This window comes from Acanthopagrus latus, chromosome 17, assembly GCF_904848185.1.
Source record: "Acanthopagrus latus isolate v.2019 chromosome 17, fAcaLat1.1, whole genome shotgun sequence".
Classification (NCBI taxonomy): Eukaryota; Metazoa; Chordata; class Actinopteri; order Spariformes; family Sparidae; genus Acanthopagrus; species Acanthopagrus latus.
This window is the reverse complement of record NC_051055.1, coordinates 5,637,134-5,660,651: the sequence shown is the minus strand read 5'-3', so window position 1 is coordinate 5,660,651 and position 23,518 is coordinate 5,637,134. Positions and strand designations below refer to the sequence as shown.

The 23,518-nt window shown below is 41.4% G+C and overlaps 3 protein-coding genes across 9 annotated transcripts in view; 1 reads left to right on the top strand and 2 right to left on the bottom strand.

Moving 5' to 3' along the window:
• Window positions 1-1,392, top strand: part of LOC119005768 (vacuolar protein sorting-associated protein 13B-like) — a 324,995-nt gene extending 323,603 nt beyond the window's left edge. For both annotated transcript variants that reach the window (XM_037073678.1, XM_037073679.1), the window contains exon 68: window positions 310-1,392. In XM_037073678.1, coding sequence (XP_036929573.1) covers window positions 310-558 — 249 coding nt within the window. In that variant the 3' untranslated portion in view covers window positions 559-1,392. The remainder of the gene's footprint in view (window positions 1-309) is intronic.
• LOC119005769 (regulator of G-protein signaling 22) lies at window positions 683-17,653 on the bottom strand. Of its 4 annotated transcripts, none has more exons than XM_037073682.1 (24): window positions 17,503-17,653; window positions 17,398-17,426; window positions 17,233-17,295; window positions 16,916-17,098; window positions 16,710-16,795; window positions 16,135-16,319; window positions 15,372-16,029; window positions 14,964-15,125; window positions 14,554-14,740; window positions 14,240-14,362; window positions 13,970-14,071; window positions 12,838-13,032; window positions 11,955-12,047; window positions 11,443-11,633; window positions 11,022-11,184; window positions 7,485-7,649; window positions 5,097-5,165; window positions 4,268-4,426; window positions 3,359-3,538; window positions 3,094-3,267; window positions 2,871-3,008; window positions 2,470-2,569; window positions 1,782-1,881; window positions 683-1,698 (listed from the first exon to the last, which is right to left on the bottom strand). In XM_037073682.1, the coding sequence occupies exons 1-24, from the start codon at window positions 17,603-17,605 to the stop codon at window positions 1,650-1,652; spliced, it is 3,657 nt and encodes a 1,218-aa protein (XP_036929577.1). In that variant the 5' UTR covers window positions 17,606-17,653; the 3' UTR covers window positions 683-1,649. The 4 variants fall into 4 exon arrangements, 3 of the variants coding, with proteins under 3 accessions (XP_036929577.1, XP_036929578.1, XP_036929579.1); XM_037073683.1 differs by having other exon boundaries at window positions 3,094-3,174; XR_005070579.1 differs by lacking the exons at window positions 683-1,698; window positions 1,782-1,881 and having other exon boundaries at window positions 2,871-3,004.
• Window positions 17,654-17,996: 343 nt separating this feature from the next.
• Window positions 17,997-23,515, bottom strand: fbxo43 (F-box protein 43). Of its 3 annotated transcripts, XM_037073689.1 has the most exons (7): window positions 23,365-23,511; window positions 23,088-23,179; window positions 21,383-22,251; window positions 20,509-21,255; window positions 19,228-19,321; window positions 18,771-18,950; window positions 17,997-18,635 (listed from the first exon to the last, which is right to left on the bottom strand). In XM_037073689.1, the coding sequence occupies exons 3-7, from the start codon at window positions 22,180-22,182 to the stop codon at window positions 18,387-18,389; spliced, it is 2,070 nt and encodes a 689-aa protein (XP_036929584.1). In that variant the 5' UTR covers window positions 22,183-22,251; window positions 23,088-23,179; window positions 23,365-23,511; the 3' UTR covers window positions 17,997-18,386. The 3 variants fall into 3 exon arrangements, with proteins under 3 accessions (XP_036929584.1, XP_036929582.1, XP_036929583.1); XM_037073687.1 differs by lacking the exon at window positions 23,088-23,179 and having other exon boundaries at window positions 23,365-23,515; XM_037073688.1 differs by lacking the exons at window positions 23,088-23,179; window positions 23,365-23,511 and adding an exon at window positions 22,396-22,981.
• Between the last annotated feature and the right edge of the window lie 3 nt (window positions 23,516-23,518).

Genomic DNA, 23,518 nt, shown 5'->3' with positions numbered 1-23,518 from the left:
AATGATGCAGTGTTGAATTTACACAGGCTGATTATTAGTATATCAAGTTCCACATCTACATTTTTTTTACAGAAGGGAGAGCAGCATTCATAGGAACTGCCAAATAAAAATGACACGATCAATTGTTTTCCTTTCTGTGTGGTCAGAGATGAATTTAGCTGCTGTAGTGTTTGTTGGCATGACAACATACTTTTACAAAACACTCCATCATGTGTCCTTGATGGCACATGATTGGACGCCACCTGCAGAAGATTTAGATTCATTAGAACCAGTGTATTGTTCATCATCTGTCCGTCTGTCTTCCCTCAGGGTGACAGCATTCGTGAGCACCTGTCAGAACAGCAATATCGGCGGCTGGTGGATTACGTGACGCGAGCCTCCCAGTTTCTCTCCCCCTCTGCTGCCTCTCTCCACATGCAGCCCCCAGTGACACTCGCAGAGCCACCGCCCTCTGTCACCAAGTCTTACCGCTATCTGGTGGATCCCGCCTTCGCCAAGGTGTTTGTCAGCAAGTTCACCATGGTGAAGAATAAAGCCTTACGTGTTGGATTCCACTAATATAGTAACGGAAAAAAAGATCAGACCTTTTGTTCCAGTTTTAATTAAGCCTTAAAAAAAAAATCACTGGATGCCCAATAATTTGGCTCTGAAAGGATAACTACCCATTTATGCAAAACACATCTGTTGAGCCAAAATAAGAATTTATTATCAAGTACATCTGGTCAGCCATGCCTTAGTCTTGTATTTGAAAGATATTTTTTACTGATACAGTAAACTCATCATAGAGAAAATCAGAAGTATTAGAATTAGTTTTAATAAGAGAAACACATTTAGGTTCAGATATTTCAATGAGTAGATACTGTAGCAAACACTAAAACAAATAGTTGCATCAACTTTAACCTAATTGGACCAACAGTGTGAGCTCTGTCAACTTCAAGTCTGAGCTCATGCAGGGTGAAACTGTCAGTGTTGCAGATAGAAGTGCCCAGCTAAGAGTCACTCTGACCTGTTACATTCAAAACAGTCTGTAATGTTTCACTCTGCACAATGAGCTGTTGGTGTTTACATTTTCCATGTAGTGACTATGTCTCATGCCAATGTTAAGTGCAATATTATATACATGTTGATGGACGCTAGAGATACCAGCTGTCAACCAAAATGTTTTTATAGATGATGTAACTTACTTGTTTGACAATAACACTGAACTTTGTAACCTTACGTTGATGCCAACCCCTCATGATGCAACCATGTTGTTATCGTTGCCTTTTATATTGTTGAACCACTTGAGTCGTTTGCCTTCAATGTATGTAAATGGTTAATATATTAATAGAGAAACATTTTATTAAAATAATGTTAAAAATAATGACTTGTTATTCTCTTGTTGTGTACTGACAATTTTGTAGACAAAAATTAAGCCTGACATCAACAAATATCAAATACATGATGAAAACACATGCATCTAACTCAAACAGATGTATGTGTTAGGTGTTTGTCACATGGGATTTAAGAAAACATTCTTAGATCATGTGTAAACCCAGCCTCACCATCCAGATATCAGTGGCAGCTCTGTTCTCAGTTTTCACTCATCATGCTCCAGTAACGGTGTCAGTCATCCTCATCTGCTTGTGTCAAAGTTGTGCTGCATGAAGTCACTTCATACACGTTGGTTTAATTTCATGCCGCAGGCTTTTACACCCCCTGCAGTAACACATGAGAGCCAGTTATGTCTGAGAGCAGAGAAACTGCTTGGTGCGCGAGTGTCGTTTTTCACTCACTGTTACCTGTTACACTGTTTACTCTCGGCTCTGGAGGAGTGACGTGAGGGCCGCTGGCAGCTGAGGTTGCTGCTTGCTGACTTGACACTGCAGTCAGAAGAGGAGTCTGAAGAGAGACAGTCGAATGACACCATATAAAGCATCTGCTCGCACCGTCTCATGTATTGAGTACAGAGAATTAGAAGCCCTAAAGAGTGCTGATACATTCTTGTTTTTAATGTGCAAATTAGTGATGATCTCCATCTGTGTTCCCTGACAGTTTTCCTCCTCTACACCATCCCATTAAAACACAATTTGCACTATGCCTCATTTCCTCATTCACTATGGGCTGTAACTAACTCTTGCTTTAGAATCATGCTTCATTTACACGTCCACACACTGTGCTTGGACTAATTCCTGCACAGAACATTGACACTTAATGGACAGGCTGAAGTGGATGTTTTGGCCAGGGATCCACATAATGAGACAGTTTCTGACATGTGGAGGGGGTCAGTTCGACAATGCTTCATGTTCCTCTGCCAGGTAATATCAGAGCCGTGGAAATTCAGCCTGGATTTTACCGTGGGAACGGCTAGATGTCATTTCATTGTTATGGTTTCCCACATTTGTTCTGACTAGTAGCACAGAGTTGTCAAAATCGTTGTTTGTGGGGGTCTTGGGAGACTTAGGGAGGTGTGTGTGCATGTGTGTGTACCTGAGGCTGTGGAGAGGGAGACTTCCAGCTGACTCTGTCTCCTCAGCAGCACCTCTTCTCTCTTCAGAGCTGCCATGTACTTGGAGTAGGACCACGACAACTGAGGGAACATTTCCAGAAATCCAGTCAAATCTAACCTGATTAGAAAAACGGTTCAATTAGAGGATTGAGTTTCTCCTTCCTAGTCTGTGGTTGGAACTGATGAGGCCTTGTTTGGGTTTCATGCTGTAATTGAGTTTTTCTTCATCACTGCAGTTTTTATTTTAATATCTTGTGCTCTCTGATAGTTATCAAAAGGAAATCATTTGATCTGGTTTGGCTCCTTTCATTTGATACATTTTACACAAACATCTTCAGTTCTACATTCATAATGTGTCCCCATTACGGGCACTGCTTCTTACTGGCTGTGTGGGAGTCAGCACCGTGCACTGGGTCCTCCGCTGCTGTTTTTCACCACCTCGCTTTTGTTCTTCTACTTCATCTTCATCATCAGTCTCTTCCTCCTCTCCAAAACTGGAGTCTGGCCTCTCCAGCTCTTCCTTTACAAGAGGTCAGACTTAACACAGTTAGTTTTTATCTCTCATTCATTGCCCTTTATTCTCTCAGGATTAACCATTTGTTCACCTGAGCCTTCCTCCTCTCGTCCTCCTCCTCCTCTATTCTCCTCTGCCTCCGCACTCTGGCTCTATGTTTGACCCGTTTCTCCTGCAGTAGAGGAAGGAGTTGCTCATCTTGGACACTGCTGCTCAGTTCTTGAAACTCGGGCCAAAACTTCAGCAGTTCACTGAACACTGACATCTATGTACAGAGACAAAGAACATACATGCAACCTACATACTGGAAGAAATACAATATTAACCTTTTAGACACACACAAAGACAGACAGCACCTGTGCCTCTCTGAAGATGTAAGGCCCCAGCTCACGGCGCTTGTCTAGAATGTGCTGGGCCTGTTCAGGAGGGATGTCTATCTGCAGGGCGGGGGGCATGGAGGAGTTAATGAAACAGTTAATGATGGTGGAGATCTTCTGCTGAATGGTGGCCTCATCGCTGTGGGAATGACAGAGGTCCTGCACACAGGAAGAGAGAAAATAAATGTCCTCACTGTGCCTGAAATGTTTGAGAGGTGTATTTCAGATATTAAAAGATGTATTTTTTTAGGGGTTAAAGACAGTGACAAACGTATTTTCTCAATCAGCTCCTTACTATAAATAATGCCAGCTTGCGCATGCACACTATTAGTATCAGTTATTCTTATTTTCACTTGAAATGTTTCTGAGTTTGTTGAGTCTCTTTGTGCTCACTGCTTTCAAGTGGGCAGGTTTTACCAAGAAAAAGTCAAGAATACTTACCTCTCTGAACCGGACCTGATGAAGGAAATTAGCTGAGTTTATGAGTGGTATAAAAACCACTAGTTTATTAAGACAACTACAACTTTGACTGTGGCTTTTTCGTGAATATGTTAAGTTCAAGAAAAACTAAGTTTCAGGGGCTTTTAAGGTCAAGTGTAAAAATACCACCAGATTTCAGCACCTTCAGTTTGTCTTGCTATTAAAGATTCTCTGCTCACATTATGTCTCTCATTTCACTGGAAAGTCCATTCTCGGTGCATCATTGCAAACCTCTAATTTAAGTGACAATGAACATTATTTTATTCTGTGGGAAAATCTGAAAAGTATGTTTTACTTAATATTCGGTGATAGTGGAGAAAGCAGAGAGGCATACAATAAAGGTGTCATTGCAGTTACACCATGTGACCCACCAGCACAATAACCTCTAGATATTCTTGCTCCTTTTACCTTATATCTCTGCACCTCCAGCCAGAAGAGCACATCATTTTCTAAGAAGTCTCCCCTCAGAGAGACAAAGTGCTGGAACTGCGTACAAGTGACGGGGTTGAATAGGATCCGCCGAAACAACAGAATCTCCTTGGAGGAGCTCATCCACAAGCCCTCGGCCTGCAAGGACACACCGTAGACGTATGTTTTAAGGACACTAAGCAGCCAGTTTAGTTCATTCCAAGGAGACAAAATTCCCTCAGGGATGAATAAAATACACATAATCACCTGCTCCAGTGTAAACATTATAACAAACTCGAAACATTTTTCGCTTGTACAGCAGTAGAATCTGCAGTGAGCTCCTGCAGATCGGCAGTAAAGTTAATATGTGACCTCTGAGCTACAGTCTAAGCTCACAGAAAACTGAGATAATGACACTCCTTTATTTAGAAAACCTGCTGTTTGCCAGTGATGAGATAATGAGCATAAGAGCAAGATGAGAGTCACAATCATGTATGAAAATTCCTTCCTGTAATCATCCTGCTCAGAATGTGAACTGTTCATGTTTTATATCTGCGATCTACTGTGAAGCTGAGATGAGAGGACAGAAACAGGGCTGTGTGGGAAAACACTCCAAACACTATTAAAGGAAGGTTAGTAATGCTGATGCTTTAATCTTATTTATCCTGGATCCAATTTGGGAAACTAACCACACGGCCAAAATGGTGTTTGACAAAGCCAGTGCTCAAAGCCAAGTCATGAACTAAATCACACATGCTCTCAGGCCAGGAAATGCCTTATTTCTCTCCATTCAAAATATCCAGCTTCCCCCGGAGGATTTTTTCCTTACCTTCCAGGCTTCTCTCCTTTTTCTGCGTCGACGGTAGACGTACTGCGAGAGCCGGTCTGTTGCTTGGGGCTACCACACACACACAGAGGTCAGAAGTCAGAAACTGAGTCAACTAGGTTTTACAGAGACACTGAACACCTCTCAAACCTCTCCGCTCTGCGCTCTTTGTAACTGGCAGTAACTTAAGCTTTTCCTCCCCTCTTTCACCTTCCCTTAATCTTTATCTGCTCCAACGCTATTCCTCCACTCTCCTCTCAGAGAGATCTTTAGCTCTCTGATGTCATCGGTCTCCCACTGCCAGCCTCCTCCAGCCTCCTCTTCACCATCTTTTCCACCATTGTCCTTCTCCACTGTGTAATGCTAAACTCTGGCTACATCTCATTACCTAATGAGAGGATCTGTGTGACCAAACATTGTAAACATGATAACATAATGATGCAGAGCAGCGGAATCTGTGGTTTATGTGTTACCACCTGAGGAGGCAACCTGAGAGACTGATGGCACAGTGACAGCGTTTAGTGGTTTCTCACATAGCAGAGCCACTAATGTCTGTCTGACTTTGTAACTTTGTCCACTCTCAATGCCTTTATACACCATCCACTGCTGACACCATCAGTTAGCTGGCACAATGATTAGTGCAAACAAGCTTAATTATTTTCAAATGTAGGTTTAACAGTTCTTTCTTTAACCTTTACCTGATCTACACATGCACCCTTGGACAAAGAAACAAGTCAATATGATTCAAATAAATGGACACAGCACCTTCATGTTTGGTTGTGTACAAACAAAATCTCTGTAATGTAAATTTAAGAACTTTCTAACTGAAAAAAAAAAAATCACTGCCTTTTTGGGAAATACCCTCAATGGCCTTCTTGCCGAGACTTAGATTAGGGGACTGATATTACTCTCAGGTCTGTGTATTAAACATAAGCCCACATCCAGCAGCCAATAATGTTGTCATAGCATAAAGGAGAGGACAGATAGCCTGGCTCAACCCAAAGTAAAGTTGTATCAGGTAGTCGATTGAAAAAAAAAAAAAAAGCCAATTGCCAATTATTTTGCCAGTTATTTTGATCAATTGTTTTCGTAACTCTTCAAACAAAAAATGTCTTTTGGTGCGACCAACTTCCTAAATGTTAAATGTCCCACTTTTCTTTGACATTAATGATAGCAAATGAAGAGTCAATGGGTTTTAGACTGCTGGTTGGAAAAAAATAAGCTAAATAAAGACGTCACTTTGGGCTCTGGAAAAATAATGAGTGTTTTTCAATTTTTTGACATTTTTTAGGCAAAAAAATAAAGATTAATTGATTAATCATGAAAATAATTAGCAGATTAATAGATAATGAAAATCATTAGCTACAGCCCTAGCACAAAAAAAAATCCACCTACTAGCACTTCTAAAGCTCATAATTAATGCATTATATCTTGTTTGTGCAATCTGTACAAAAGCCACAGTTGAAGTACTGGGAATATTGCTTGGCTGGGAACTTCCGAAAATCTTTGCCTGTTCCCTGGCCGCTGCTCAGAGCCAAGAAACAGTCAGGCATATAAAACCCCAACTTGTATAAAAACCTCAACATGTCATTTTTAAACTTTGGATTTGTGCGGATTACAAACACAAGAAATAATGTTACTAGTGAGCTTTAGATATTCTGGTGGATGGATTTTGTTATCTTTGGCAAAATCAGGCTAGCCGTTTCCTTGGTTTCAGTCTTTATGCTAAGCTAAGCTAATTGAGCTGGATGTGGCCTTGTTTAATGCACAGACTTAAGTGTGGTATTTCCCAAAAAATAAAGCCATATTTCTGTGCGTATTAAAGGAGCAATTTGTCAGAAATGGCCAGAATTTAACAGTAGTGACGTCCAGCAGCAGAGGAGCAGAAGAGAATCTGACATCAGTAGATGTGTTTTAGTGTGTTGGTCAGTGTTTTAGTGTGTTATACCTCATTTCTGTCTGAATTAAGTGTCTTTGATGATGAGGTAACCAGACAATTAGGATCTCAAACTTGAATTCGGTGTATGGGTGTATTTTTCTGACTAGTAAGTAAAATGGGAGTGAACATATGAATTTATTTTGTTCACCTATAAGACTAAGACTTTGTAGCAAATTTGTCCCCTGCATAAATCTGAAACCAGCTGAGACTACGGGGGCTTTTAATTAGAGACAGGGCTAGCTGGTTAGCATGCTAAGTTCTGTAGACATGTCCTCACCAAAAAATGTATGTATTTGACATAACATCAACACTACTGTATCTTCATACTCTCATGTAAGTTAAGTTTTTGACTGCTTTAAACAAATAGTCTCACAAATTTCTCCTTCAAGTCATTTCTGTTGGAATACGATCAGTTAGTTGTGTTAGCTTTTGTTCAGAACCAGGATGTCCACCTTTGGTTGGTGTCTCTGCCGCTGTGTGAACTCCGCTGTGGACAGGAAAAGAGGCAGCCAGTTTTCCTCAATGTGACTCCTGATGATGTCCTGGATCTCCATGACGACAGGGTTCGAGAGACAATCCAGCTTAAGACGCTCCAGCCCACCTGCCAAACGCAATATCTACACGCATGCACGCACACACACACACACAAAGAAACAAGCCAGATACAATCAAATCACAGTAGAGGCAGATGGTTGCATGTGTTTGATTTGAATGTTAAAGATGACTGAGTGTACATTTCTATAGATTTGTATAAATCAACATGAAGACCAGATGAGGAGGTGGACGAACTCAGAAGAAAACTGCCCACAGTGGGAAACCCGACTGAAGACTCCTGACTCCTGCTGTGCCCTTCATCATTCCCACAATCCCTCTGTTCTCTTCATCTCCCGTCTGCTTTCTGTCTTAATACATCGATCTGGCCGTGTCTCCCTATTTATATCTCCTTTATATTTTCTCTCATCTCATTTTGCACGCACACAGGCGTGCATGCACATACACTCGCACACACGCTTCAGAAATGAGAACCAGTCGTGGCACTGGAGTGGGAGTCAGTAGATGAAAGGAGGCCAATCTGTGACTGGATGACTGAGTGATTGAAAGAGTGAAGGGCCAAAGCAGTAAAGCTGTCAGTCTCTCTACATCGCTCACGCAGACAAGAACCAACGCTGGGATGTAAGAGCTGCAGCCAGACCCAATCATACAGAGTTAGAAGCACTAGAATTGGCGTCTTTATTAAAATCCACATAATCATTATTTTGATGGTATTTATGAGATGAGGATGACAAATGAGAAAGCTTGTGCACCAGAGTTATGTCAGCAAGTAAACTATATTACTCTTTGTTAATGCTGCCTGGTTAAAGAACATTGAGGGTTCATCAGTGGTCATTACTGTAATATGGCCTGTAACAGTGATCCCCTACCAGTGCTAATTGTACCCAAGGGGTATGTAGGAAAACAGCTCAGCTACTTTGACGAAAAAAAAGAAAAAAAGAAAAAAAGAGGAAAACCTCAACACTGCCTGTATATGTGCATGAAAGGTAGTTAGTCAGCTAAAAGAATGTTTTGAACAATACTGCTTAAACTTAAATGGGGACCAAATAGTGAATGTTCACGTAGCTTGCTAAAAATAATGGATAAAATGTTGAAATGGATATTTAAAGTACCACGAGTTAATGGTCTGATGCTAAATACCGGATTTGATATTTGATTTTGATTACTATTTGACAATCTGGGCATAACAATGGTGTACCCTGACACTTGCCTCAGCCCCCTGGAGAGGATAGGTAGGTTATAGATGGCTGATGGATAGATGGAAAGAGACTCAACAATTAACTAGCTTTCAGAAGAAAGTTGCATACTGTTGCTTTAAGTAAAAGATAAATGTTTGGACTAGCCAAGTATCAGTTAGTAACGCTAGTAAATAGCAACAGATAAACAGCTGACCTAGTTGACATTGGTCTCGCTTTTCATATGTGAGTCACACTAACCAAGTACAAAAAATAAGGAAATTTGTGTCCAGTAGATTACTTCTCTTTTGTAACAATTCTTCCTGGCAGTAAATCTTATATCATTGCCTGTTTATTCCTCTTTTAAATGGTGCCACATTTGTAAGTAACATGCATTTTGTGGGTTGAGCAGCAGAGCAGAGTATGTTGGTTGCGCCCATGAAACAATTTCAAATATTCTCTGCCAGTGTCAAACAGCTTATTCTGTTGTTGCTATTGATTCTTGTTTTGAGCTTCTGGTACCCCATGTGAGCACGGGCCCTGCTACAGTGGTCAGTTGGTGTCTGCTCTAAGAATCGGCATGCCAAGTTTGACTGATCTGGATAGGGCCTGTGTGATGGGTCAACTTCAAGCTGGTGTTCCGCAAAACTACGTTGTAGCATTAGTTGGAGTAAACCCTAAGACCATCTCCGAACTGAAGGCCAAGTTCCATATAACAGGGGATGTCAGAGACAGGCCGCAAAGTGGGTGTCACTAGAAGATAACAGCCCAAGAAGACCGTTTCCTCACCTTGTCAGCACTACAGAACTGTAGGCAGTTTTCTACAGTCTTCTCCTCTGCCAGGAGGCCTACCATGACTGCACCTCACTGTCAAGCCCATTCGCACTGGTGTCGACAACACGCGCACTGGATCCTGAACATGTGGAGGCACGTTATGTTCAGTGATTCTGCCTACTGCAGTTGGATCATAAGGCCAACGTGTGGAGGAGACGTGGAGAATGCCATACTGATTGCTGCACCAATGGTGTAACATCTTTTGGTGTAGGCTCTTTGTGATGGTGTGGGGCAGCATCTCCCTCACTGGAAAAATAAGGCTGGTCATCACTGGAGGAATTCTCAACACGGAGAGATATCAAGATGAGATTCTGCAACCAGTGGCAATCCCGTATGGGGTTTCTCAGAGACTACATGCAGAACTTGAGTGGAGAGGATGGAATGGCCTGCTAGCAGTCCTGACCTCAACCCCATTGAACACTTGTGGGATCAGCTTGGGCGTGCTGTTCATGCCAGAGTGACCAACACAACCACATTGGCTGACTTGTGACAAATGCTGGTTGAAGAGTGTATGACCAGGCTGCTGACCAGCATGAGGACAAGGTGCCAGGCTGTTGTGGTTGTGTACGGTTCTACAACACACTACTGAGGCTCCTGCTTGTGAAATTAATAAATTGTTCAATCTTCAATGTCTTGTTTCTTCAGTCTTCAATCATCCAACAACACCAAGCAAAAGTCAATAGCATCTACCAAACACAAATTTCCTCGCTTTTTGTGCTATGTTAGAAACATCAGTATCAAACTGAGACTGTTTCATGGCCAGTTTAAAGTTTGTAGTTTTACAGTTAAATTGAAGTAAATAAGCAGTGATGTCAATGGAGGGGTGCTGGAGTTTAAGAGTGTCGTATAACTCATGTTAAAATGGCCCTCTTCTATTTGACAGTAAAGTGAACACAGCATAGCAATCATCTTGGCTTTCACAAAAGAGGAAATCCAGCTCACTGCTCAGTGTCCCATCTACTCATCCTAACTCTACACAGCGTGCCCTCCTAGAATCCAGAAAACTAATATCAGACTATAAATGTCAAGAGAGGTTTCATCCTACTGTCATTCTTACTGGAGCTGATCTTCTATATCTTTCTGGATCCAGACCACTCTCTTATTGTTTTAATTCTAACCATGTCCTCTCATCCCCTGTTTCCCACTGACACCCTGCTGTCAGAGCTGTCAGCATGAAGTCTGCAGGATGCCAAAGAAGGGAGCTAGGAAACAGTATGAGAGCTTCACCTTCTGATTCTAAAATCTAAATATTATGTGTCAGGTGAGGCTCACATCTCATTTGAGTTTCTTTTTTTTTTTTTTTTTTTGCACCTGTCTAATACTTCCTCCGAAAGTTTATAAATATTTAATTCAAGCAGCGTTGTCACTATGCCAAGAAGGAAACGCTGGAAAACAACACTGAACATGTTTTCAATCCATGTGACGTACATCATTCTGTTGTTCAGATGTGGCGGGGCTGTCAGAGCCAAAGAAGTACTTCCTGTCGAGGTATTTGGTTGCAATGTGAGACGATCTCTCATGTCTGACAGCTTTCTCCTTCTGAGGAGTCCTCCTGTACTGCTCCAGATCCAACCAGCAGGTCAGATGGATACTGAGCAGAAACACACATGTTTCAATGTCATTTTCACAATAACTTTGGTGTATTGTATGCCTCTTGAATATAACATCCCATACATTCTGTGGATGTTCATGCAGCCTCCATTTCAATAATGTGAATATGACAAATGTGTGCATTTCATGCAGTGTGAAACAGTAAATCTATTGTACATGCATATTTAGGTAAAGTGGAGGACATAAATCTAAAAAAGAGCAAAAGTGTGATAAAAAACTGAGTTGTTATACAGCTCACCTGGCATCCTGATTCTGTAGGAAAGACATAAAGTGCCCAATCTCGTGGCGGTGACGAAGTAAGGAACCTAGACGGTAACCTTGGTATTTTGGAGACACTCTGGACCAAGAGTCAGACACCTGGGAGCCCCTCAGGAGGGGAGTAGAGGTTGTAACAGAAAAGGGAAATGCCACATTCCCACACTGCTCCTCCTGTAGAATAGATACAGCAGCAGGAGGGAGTGAATAAGTGATGGAAATGGAGAGATGGAACAGGAAAGAGAAAAAAAGGTATAGTTTAAAACTCTGAATGGTTATTTTCCCATATCACATCATGCCTTAGCCATGCCAAGCTTTTAGTCTTGGAACAATAGATAACGTCATTTTTACCAAGCAATATATAAATACTGGAAAGAGACTATATTCACATTAATGTTTACATTAGCTGGTTCATTCTCACAGGTGTGTGTTTATTGGCTATTAAATGAGCACCAACATTTTATAAATCGGTGGAACTTGTGGACGCTGGCTGACCTGTTTCAGCCTCTCCGCTGATTCCTCGTACAGACTCTGGAGTTCTCTGTATTCCTGACTGTCGACACAGCGCACCTTCTCTTGCACACACACCTACATGCACACACATACATACACAAAAAAATCACATATATGCTCCAAAGTTAGTTGGGCAATCAATTAGAAAAAAAGACGTTACATTTGATTCACCAATGTTCTAAAGTCTAAGAATTTGGTCGTCCGTCCCTTAAATAAATTTTTTTTAAAAATAAAAAATACAAAAATGAAGATTTCAGGACTTACTGTTGGTGAGAAAATACAAGACTTAATGACTTCACCTTCACCTCTGTGATATTTGTGTTTTTTTGGCCCAAAATGACTGTTTAAGAAAAAAAATCACTAGTTGTGACCCTGAAACCAATCAAGCACAGAACCACACTTAACCTCAGACTAATAATTCAAATTAATTTGGTCTTTACTTGCTCATACATACAACAAAACACTGTAAGACATTTGACAGTTATTTTGCTTCTGACTTTCTTCTGTCAGACCTGACGTGTGTGTGTGCTGCACATCCAATGAGCAGTGCAAATTCTTGTCAAACAAGGATATCAGTCCACTTGATGAACAATTTCTCTTTCTGCAAATTAAATGTGTTTATTTTCTGGTTTCTTTATCAGTGTATTACAGAAAACTAACTATATCTGGGATGTGGACAAGATATTTCTGGACATCATCAAAGCTGATCAACTTTTTTTCGTCCATTTTTCAACAAATAATACATGAAAGTCAAGAAAATAATCAACATTTCATTCATTTTCAGCCCCATTGTAGACTGACCAACACAATCTGCCTTCTCCAGATAAAAGGGAAGTGAATTATACTGTTGATGTACTGTAGTTACCTTCTGGGAGGACTCTTTGTCCTTGCTGACCAGCAGTGTCCACGGCTCCAGCAGGATGTTCAGTGTGTGATCCTCAACCTTGTCAAACAGCTCCTCAAAAGCAGGCATCATTTGGTCATACACCTCCCTCCTGGTCTCCTCATCAACACCCAGGCTCCTCCTGGCAGAGCTGAAGAGATAGGTGGAGTAAAGGAGCTGAGAGGAGAGGAGAGGAGAGGAGAGGAGAGGAGAGGAGAGGTCATAAAAATGTCATCACTTCAGAAACATTTCTCTCCAAAACCGCCATCACTTCCATCATCACCATTGTACAGTGCTCTCATACACAATATTCACTATCTCTCATCACTTCTGCCATCACACCACATAAATGTCACTCATGTAACCCTCTTGGCCACAGCATTGTGGAAAGATCATCTAAATGTCAGTCTTCTGGTGAACTAAAGGTTAACTGAAGGAAAATAGATTTCACTGTGAAATATTCTGGACCGGACCGCTCAGCTCTCCTCCCTGGTCCAGCTGCAGTCAGACTGGGTGGTTCTGGGTGACTGGACTGGCGCAGAGCTAGGGGGGTCTGACTCACTTGTTTTCATTGTTTTCATGGGCGTTTAAATCTCTCCACTTAGTGAGGAGTAAAGAGGGCAGAGAGGAGAACAGGAGCGGCAGGCAAAGAGAGCCGGCAAAAAACAGCAGGGGTGTGTGTGTGTGTGTGTGTGTGTGTGTGTGTGTGTGTGTCTGTATAATCAATATGTAATCAATCTGTGTTTTTGAGTTATTTGTTCTCATTTGTTCAACTTTTATTTGTGGTGATTCATGAATATAAAGTTTTCCTGAGAGTAGTGTTTTGTGACAGGAAAATGCAGAAGCATAAAAATAGAAAAAATAGCTCCTGGAATCAACTCCAAGTGGGGATGAATTATCTAATGCACTCAAATTGAAACTGCAAAAAGATGCATACCGTCATGGCACATACTGACAACCATTTTAATCATTTGTGCAATAAAAATAACAATGTGTGGGTTAAAACACAAAAAAATCAGTATTTAACAGCTGAAATAAATTAATTTAGTAAACACTCAAGTGAAATCTAGAGGAACAACCCTGCCCTTGATCTTGTGAGTGTGTGTGTGCTGACCTGTGCCTCTCTCTGTACTCTGTAAGGATCCAGTCCATCCTGATAGAACAGCTCATGGTAGTGCTGCAGGTCACTCCAAAAGTTAATTGCATTCTCCCACAGCTAAAACAAAAACAAACCTTGGTAATTATCGTCATCATTCAATTGGAAGACATGTACACGTATAAGTTATCGCTCCACATAATGATTATATCTAAATTTGCGATTACGATTAAATGTGATGGACTACAGAGAATAAAAGCAGACACAATCCAGTGGCTGCTATTTTACCTGGTTTCCAGATTGTTCACAGAAGTTTGTAAAGTATAAGCCAGCACACGAGTCAACACAAAGAGCCTGCAACATCTTTTCCATTCTTCTGCTGCCCAGTAACTGACCTCTGCTAGAATATAACTGATGATACATACAAAGAAGACAAAGCATTTGATTAAAAAATAAATAAATAAATAAAAATCAACACAACAATTTATGAAATGTAGTGATATAAAAATTGAAATACAGCAGTTTCTCCTGAATCCTAAGTTCAGCTCTGGGTCTCTTTCCCACCTTAAAACTGTAGTAGTATCATATAGTAAGACTCGTACCTCTGTTTGGATAGTATGGGGGGACCGGGGCCGGCCGGTGTCAGGGCAGAGACGAGGTAGGGTCACAGAGTAATAAAGGGGCTGTATGCCAGATAGAGAGCCAACACACCACTCTGTCCACAGCCCTAAATGATGGGAGTCATTACCGTCTTCCTGAACACACCGGGACGTCCAGAACCGCGGAGCCCTGTAGGATATATATACAGAGACTTAACTAGAAATGCAAAGTTGCTGAACAGCATATGCTGTACTAAGCTTATGTTGGATGCAACTCATAGTATAATGTCTATCACATTAAAAAGCTATCAATATGTATGGACACACAAAACCATTTTAATAGACACTTGACACAAATATAGTTTCTATGAAAAACATCAGGGAACTTGAATACTGTGAGATGTGAGTCTCACCAGTAGGACAGCAGTGACTCAGTGAGGATGAGCTGAACTGAGTGCAGCTTCTCCTCTGTCCAGCAAGGGGAGGTAGTCAGCTCAAGTCTGGAGAGCAGCTCCACATTTAAACTACTGCGGCTGCTGCTCAGCAGGTACCAGCTTCGCATGAGGACTAAATACCTGATCAGCATTACAGTACAGCACAGAACATATTAAATAATATTACCTATAATACTTCTATCAATACATTTGAAAAAATGCTTTTTTGTTTTACTTTTTTCATAGTTGCAGTTGCCATCCAAAATGCTATGAGTTCAATATCAAAGTAGGACCATTAAACAGATCCTCTCAGCTTTTGTATCAACAGTAAAAAGTTCAGTTCACCAGAATAATGAATAGTTTGTTTTACCATGTTGTAATGTTTACCTGTTCTTCCGCTCTCTGTTCTGTATGGCCTGCAATCTCGCTATATCTATCCACAGAATAAACAGCTTCCATCCTGGCGTTCCTCGCAAAAATTCCTTGAAGTCATCCAAGCCTAGTCTGCTGCCATGGCTACAGGCTCCATGGCAACAAATATCAATTACATTTTCCTGGTCTGTACCCCTACTCCCCACCTCCCAGTTCTTCTTAAACCAGTCTGTTTTTTCTTCCTCTCCATCCCCCCTCTCGCCTTCTTGAACTTCATCTTTCTCCCCCTCCAGTCTTTCTCTGCAAACTTCACATTCACAGGATCCATCTGTGCAGGCACAATGTGTCTGGTCTCCTGACTTGTTGAAATAATCACAGGTGTTAGCCTGGCTCTGTCCATCCACCACGCTCAGTGCACTGTTCAGCACCTGGTCAACTACTTCAGCAGCCAGGTACTCCAGCTGTAGTTCAGAGGACTCAGAATCCTGGCTACTAGACACTTTGACACGTTTGCCCTCTGAGTTACCAGTTGATGGCACTGTTTGCAAGCTCTGGAGTTCCTGGGTATTGTCACATTTAAGGAAGGTGGTACATGGGAAACATCTGGGTGATTCACCAAATTTTCTGTTGACACGTTCCTTCTGGCCAGTACTAACATGAATCCTCATAGACCCTGAACAGTAAAGGCAGATAGGACATTATCTTAATAACTTGACTTCAGCATGCACACATATACAGAACACAAAGATGCACAAATAGTAAACACACCGGTATATACCTTGCTTTGTTGAAATCTTCTCCTGAGAATGTGAGCAGGTTAGCACCTTCACAGCATTGTTATTTTTCTTGTCAAATTGAGAGGAAAAACGCTGCTGTGGAGCCGACTGGGTGGTTCGTCCCGAGCTGCCTTTCCTCCTCTGGACACAGAGGTTGAGTTCCCACTGAAACAGCAGCTTGGCTAGTCTGAGAATTACCAGAATAAAAAACCTGACCTCACGCAAGTTGCATGAGGAATAACATTAGACTATCCTCCCTTGCTGATAGACTACAACAGGGGAGGATAGAGGGCAACAATCTGAGACACAATCACAAGGATTCCAAGAGGCCACAAAATAACCACACTGTGCTGCATTGCTAGAGGTGAAAACTTAAACGTGTTAAAGTCACCATTAAGCAAGTATTGTGGGTAAGGTTGTAAGTAAAACTTAACTTTAGTAATAATGTAAAACCTGTTATAGTACTACCAGGATGTAAACAACAAGAAAAAGGTCAAATTAATGCAAAATATAGGATTTAAGCTGTCTGTCATGTAGAGTAGGGTACAAAAAGAAAACTGCCCAGCTCTTGTGGTACCTGTATTCATGGTAGCAGTCGCTTCGAAGGAAAAAGGGCAATCTTTCTTTCACGATCCACTGAATTCCTTGCTCTCTGTCCAGGCACTGCAAAGGTCAGGGAGACAGATTCTAGTCAACCCACTCAAACTACAGCGCAGGTTTCTGCTCGCCTTCAAAACTTGTCAAACTTTTGCATTCCACATAAAGGAATTATTCACTTCTTACACAAACAGTGTAATGGTTGTCTACTGGAGGGGTTCTGGCCAGTGCTGCAGGGTCACCAGTAAGGAGCTGGGCTTTGCTGTGGTTCAGGACTGATCTGATTCTTCTGGAGACAAACTCAGCTGCTCCATTCTCCACCTCAAACAGCCCAGTGTCCTGATTGTATATCAAAGACTCTGGGAAACACTGGACAGAGTTGTAAGGATATAAGATCTAGGTGCTGTATCGTAGTCAGTAATCATCAAGGATATCATCAGGATATAAGAGTATAAGGAGTTTTATCAAAAATAGGCTACATCTGTAAAATAGGGCTACTTTACCGGCAAGCTTAAGAAATCATTGAAGAAGTGAGCCAACAAATCATCAGAGGCCAGAGAGTTCTCCTGCATGGAGACAATACGACATTACACCACTGAACTTCGGAAATTCCACTAAACCCAAAGACTGATAATTATGAAATGTAAATAATCACAATGTATACTCACAAAATTGGCAGCTGTAAGATGGGGTAACTCTGTACAGACAAAAGGACTAAGTTACCAACATTACAAACATAAATTTAAGTTAAAGTTTCTTAAAAGTACTCTTACCTGTTGAAATGACTCCACACATCATTTGTTTCAAAAATACGAATGCCTGTATAGTATTCTCAAGATGGTAGCCAAGTTGAGCCAGGCCGTCACATTTGAACATTCAGCCAGCCACAAAACCTCTCAGTGTAATTACAGACACACTGCAGGTTGCTATGGAAGTGGACTCATTTTCAAAACACAGGGGGCGGTAAAAGTTTAACTAGAGAAGACCAGAGAGAAACATATGCAACATTATTTCTTATTGAAGTTTGAGAGCCAAAAATGATGTAATACTAATTTATCCACAGAACTGACTTTACTATTACCATCACTTTCATGTAGTGAAAAAGCCAACATTAGAGAATGACATTGTTGCATTTAAGACAAGGTAAGTACAGGGGCATGCCACTAGAGGGCAGCAAACACTGACAAATGAATTCATACAAATTACAATAAAGACTCGGGCCAAAATGGACCAATTATTTCACAAATGAGACAAGCTACACATATGTAAAAAAAAAAAAATATTCAAATTTATTTTAAAATCGCTTTGAAATCACTGTGGTAAAAGCTGAAAATCTCAAGAATTCAAAAAATAAACATGTACAGTTGATCACTGTGTAGAGAAAAATACATCAACAGGAAAATTCAGTCATCGTACTGCTGGTGAGACTTCCATCACATTCATTATTAAAAACACACGAGTGGGAACTGTGTTGAAAAATAATAATAAGGGGGGTACAGTATATAGACAGGCACAAAGATACATTGATAAGTACAGAAGTTGTTCTCATGAACTGGCTCCAAATCAGTTTCCTTATTGCTAAACCTTGTCTTCTCCATTAGGCAGAAAAAATACTGAGACATTGGCATTAGAAACAGGAATACAGATAACTTTCTGTTCATAGTCTCCTCACATTTCGCTTGCTTTGTGCGCTTCCTGGAAGAAGTATATCCTTCTTGCGACGACCTGCAGACTGACTGCCACACTCTCTAGAGCCATGGAAAGCACACAAGCAGGCCGTGCAAAACTGGAAGCCACAGTCAGCTCTGCTGCACACACCCTCCCCTTTCACCGAGTGACACCTTGCAGGATGCTGACAATGAGGGCAAGGCTTCAAGCATTCATCGCTGAAGAGGGTTTTGGCAACCTGAAAGGAAAAAAAATATTTTAACTGACAATAAATGTTAATTGTGTTCATCCTCCACTGAACTGAATTGGAATAAATCCAATTACAAAATATAATTCTTTTAAGAAAAATCAGTACAACTGTTGTCAAACTCACTTCTAGAAATTTTTCACGTTTACTGCTGCTGCCGTGCTGTAATGGGGTTAAAGTGCTATTTCCTGACTGCGGGGTGCAGAAGCTGAAGGATCTAGACTGTGCCTGCACCGTCTTCAGGGCTGATCTCTTCAACAGTGAGTGTCTGGTCTCTGCATCAGGGACATGGACAGCACCACCAAGCTAAGACAAGACAAAAGCACAACGTTAGAAGCTAATTCCAGCTGTTAGTCACTATCAGATTCACACTGACAGTCAGTCTGATGTTAACATTATTTTCATTAACAGTACTAGACCCATCATTGTCATCGATGTGTTTTTCTTTGACAGCACATAGAAATCACCTGCTTGAGGCAGTCAGCAAAAGTCACAGTACCCTAAGTGTCACCTGTAATCTGATAAGACTAATATGTCACTGGCCTGCCATTAGCAATGGTGACCAATATGTCAAATCTCCTACCTCAAGAGCAGCACTCAGGTGGTTTCTTCTCCTAAAACTAGCTCGCTTGTCTTGTTGGATGATTTCATTCCAGCTCTTGCAAACCTGACCACACCTGCCAAATACAAACAAATTGATGCATGAAACCTTTTTTTAAGTAAAGCTGCACAACAGGGGTGGTTAATCAGCCCAATTTCCCGATTCGATTCCGATTATTGAAGCCTCAAATGGATTACAAATCGATTTTCGATTATTAATGATTACCGATTTGATTTTCAATTATTAATGATTATTGATCTTCTATTTAACATCAGTCAGTCAATCAGTTTTACTTCTCTTTTGAGTAACACCTTACAGCACCTTCAATATTGTATAGTGTAACTGTAATATCAAAATGGTTATTCTTTTACTTTGTTTTAAATGTCGTCTTTCACTGTTAAAAGAAAGTTGCCAAGTTCAGCAGCCAGCCTCGTGTTAGAAGCATTGTCTGTGACGAGAACCAGGTTGTGTTTCTCTATTCCCCACTCGTCTGCCATTACTTTGAGAAAATCACGCATATTTGCACCTGTGTGGCTGTCATCCATAGCTCTCCTGAAGTACGTAGGACATTAGCTTCCATTAACTTGCTGACATAATGAGCTGCAACGGTCACAAATGAGACTGTAGCTCTGGATGTCCAGGCATCACAGGTCATTGCTACCCTGCAAGCAGAGTCGAGGGACTCCTGCAGGGAAAGCTTTGTCTCCTTGTAAAGATTTGGAATCAATTTAAGCGTGAAAAAGCTCCGGGATGGAATAACATATCTTCCAGACTATATGATCCAGACTGTGGACCATGTAGCGGAAGCCAGTAAGAGGAGGACTCCAGTTTGTATTACAATTTATTTATTTATTTATTTTTTTAAAAATCGATCTTTGGAAATTTAATAATCGACACATGATCATCAATGTGATAATCATGATTAATCAATAATCAGTTTTTTTCCACCACCCCTACTGCACAATATGGTTTCGTTTTTATTATCTTAAGTTTAATTTTTTACAATAAATAAATAAAAATAAATTCATGATGAGACATTTGTTGGGGTCCGTATCAAATAAACATTTTTTGTCACATCTCAAGAACAAGATTTGTAGGCCAGGACATCGCTGCCGAGCTATAATACTTTATAATAGTGCTCTTTGAGAAGTAGGATGGTGTGCTGAGTTATATAGTACATGTAACGAAACATAAAAAGTAGTTTAAATTTTACTTTGTATACAATTATGAGATCTGAGTGTGTAAAAACCATGAGCTCCTCACCTGTAGATGCTTTCAGAGGACAGGTGGCTGAGTATGACAGCAAGAATGTGCCTGAGGCTCCTTTTCTTCAGCTCTGTGAGTATGTCCACCGTCCCCAGGCCCATCTTCCTGCCGATTAGTCCTGCCAATGGCATTGCGGTCCTGAACAACTCTGGGGTCTGGGTCAATGTTGTGGTTGACTTCAGCTGCTCCTTCAGGCTTGGACTTTGGCCAAAAAACATCTGGGCTTTCTGCTGGATCATAGCATGAACTAGCTGCAAAGCTGGAGTCAGGGAGAGGTTGACTGGGGTTGTCCTGAGAGGAGTTACATCTGCGTTGGCAGGACCTGTGCTAAAAGGTGTCATTTTTTCTGACTTGATCGTACTCGTTCTTAGTGGGGTGGCATAGTCTTGTTTTGCCAAGGCCAAACTATCAGAAGTCATGCTATTACCACATTTAACAGAAAGAACTTGGTGAGGCGTGGCACTGTCAGCAAAAACTTCATCATCTTTGTGGCACTGATGAATATGTTCAGGCTTTCTATCTGTTGGGTCTTCCTCAGACAGAGAGCCCCCTTCTTTAAGTGTAGAAAGTCTGTGCTGACGCTGCATACGGGAGCGCCGCTTTGTCTCGGCCAGATTTGGGGTTTCACAGTTTCCTCTGGAGGCAGAGAGCAGCAGCTCTTGGAATGAGCCATCGTGGTCCACCGAGGAGTCTTGGGATTTATCAAGGGTCAAGGAACTAAAACCACTGTCTTCACAAACAGACCTGCACCAGGGTAATAAATTCATAACAATAAATATAAATGTTTTCTGATAATGAAGGTATTCAATTTACAACTAAATGTAATAATCATAAATGTATGAATTTAGAAAGTAAGAAAGAAAACACATACCTGATGTATTTGGGTGTATGTGTGGATGATGGTGTGTACAAGACACTTGAGCTGTCATACAGGTTATTTGTTACACCTCTGACTGGTGATTGAGAGTTATCCTTAGATGAGGTAGGCAAAAATTTGCTAAAGCACGGAGTCTCAATATTAATCTGATCAGAGGCAGAAATGCCCTCAGTGAATTGTGCATCTGAGAGTGAAACTCTTCTCTCAAAACTGGAAAGGTGACCAGAGTTGAGTTTACCATCTTCAAGAGTGGAGGTCCTGACTTGCATGAAGAGGAGACGGCGTTTTCTACCTGACAGCAGCAGATCCTGCTCCAGTTTTAAAGTGCTTGATGTCAAAGACCCTGCAGTGTCTACAGTGTCAAAAGATGCGCTGAGCCAGTGTTCAGACCTGACACCAACTGAGGATTCAGTCCTTCTGGTGCATGGTGATCTCGTGTTGTCAGTTTTGACAGCTGTGGTGGGTCTGCACATTAGAAGTCTTTGTCGCAATGATGAGTCTCTTTTAGGGGTTTCACACCAGGTAAGTGCTGCTGGCCGCAGTATTTCCCTGCAGTCCTTGCCGACATATCTCGCTGGTTCTCTGCTCCGCTCCTTGGGTGTGACAAAAAGCCTGAGGTTCTCTTTAGGTGTTTCATTGAACTCTACCGAAGACGAAGACCTACTGGAGTCAGCTCCACTGATGCTCGGTGGGCTGTGGAATAAACCTGAGTATCCGCTGTCAGAGCAGTCATCGTAACAGTTCTGGCCTTTGCAGCTTTCAAGGAAGATGTTTGATTCAGGAGTGCACTGCATCTTCCTCCTTCTGTCTGCACTTTCTGCCCCAGCCACAACAAAGACCAAATGATGATGATGTCAGCTGACCTGTGGACATCATGAAAGTAATGAGTCAAACTACTCAAGGACAACTTAGCAGCAAGAACTGTGCATGTCAAGTTACTTAAGCGATACATTTCAAACGAGACACCGTGTCTTCAAGAGGGTATAATTCACGAGAATAGAGCTTACCTAGCTTAAATGTTGCCAGTGTCAGCAATTATTTCCAATTCATCATGTTGGACTCACTTTGTGATTAAAATAGATGAGCCAGTTGATAAAGGTGACGTGTTTTCAGTCGTTCTCAGCGTATTTACGATAAGTATTGGTTTGTTTAACACAAATTGACAAAATAGGTCAGCTTGGGGGGTAGGTCACGTTAACGCCAAACGCTCTCAGCTGTTTCATTAGCGTTGCTATGAGAGCGACTGTTGTCGATTTAAATCCCCCCGCTGCATGCTCCCTGATGCCGCTTTAAAATGAGCTACAGCCGCCAAAATGAGAAGCTCCCGACAGACAGACAGACAACCTCGGGGATTTATACCAAGAGTCAACAAGGGGCCGTGCGACTCCAAGACCTTTTTTTTTTTTTTTTTTTTTTTTTTAAGATAACGTTACTTAACGCTAGTAAACTATAAACAAATAGATGAGATAAGTCATTATTTGACAATTCAAATTCGACTGCGTTGCCTGCGAGAAGGCCAAAACTAACGACACTACCGTGTACAAAAAAGCACAATTGTTTCACAAACGTAATCCCTGAAAAAGGGCGCATAATTTAGTTAACTGCATTAAAGTTAATCGTAGGATAGACACCGTCTCCCCGCCCCCCAGGTTACAGACATCCGCAATTAGCTTGATGTGAAAACACCTGTGTCACCTACCGAGTTAACTTTGCTAGGAGGGTTCCATGCCGAGGCCCAAGTTAGAAAAATGTGCCTGCGTGTTGTTACGTTATGTCTATGTGGATTCCCTCCTACACACACACACACACACTTAACTGACACATTGGCGAATTATAAGTATAACGACGTTGGCCTCATGCTACCACAAACACTGCTAGGCGCGCCACACACTGCCAGCTGTGTCGTGAATTGAAAAATAAAAACATAGCCACGTATTTAGCATTAAACATATAATTATGTTTAAAAAAATACTCACTTCTAGATTGAACTGGGTTAACTCTAAGGTAACAGCCGTGGACTCGGCCGGAAATGCTGTGTCCTTATGCTCAGTTCTAGACCTCTGCTTGCAACCCCCTCGTTGTTTCTGATTGCTACATGTTCATCTACAGGCAACCAGCAGCCACGTTTTC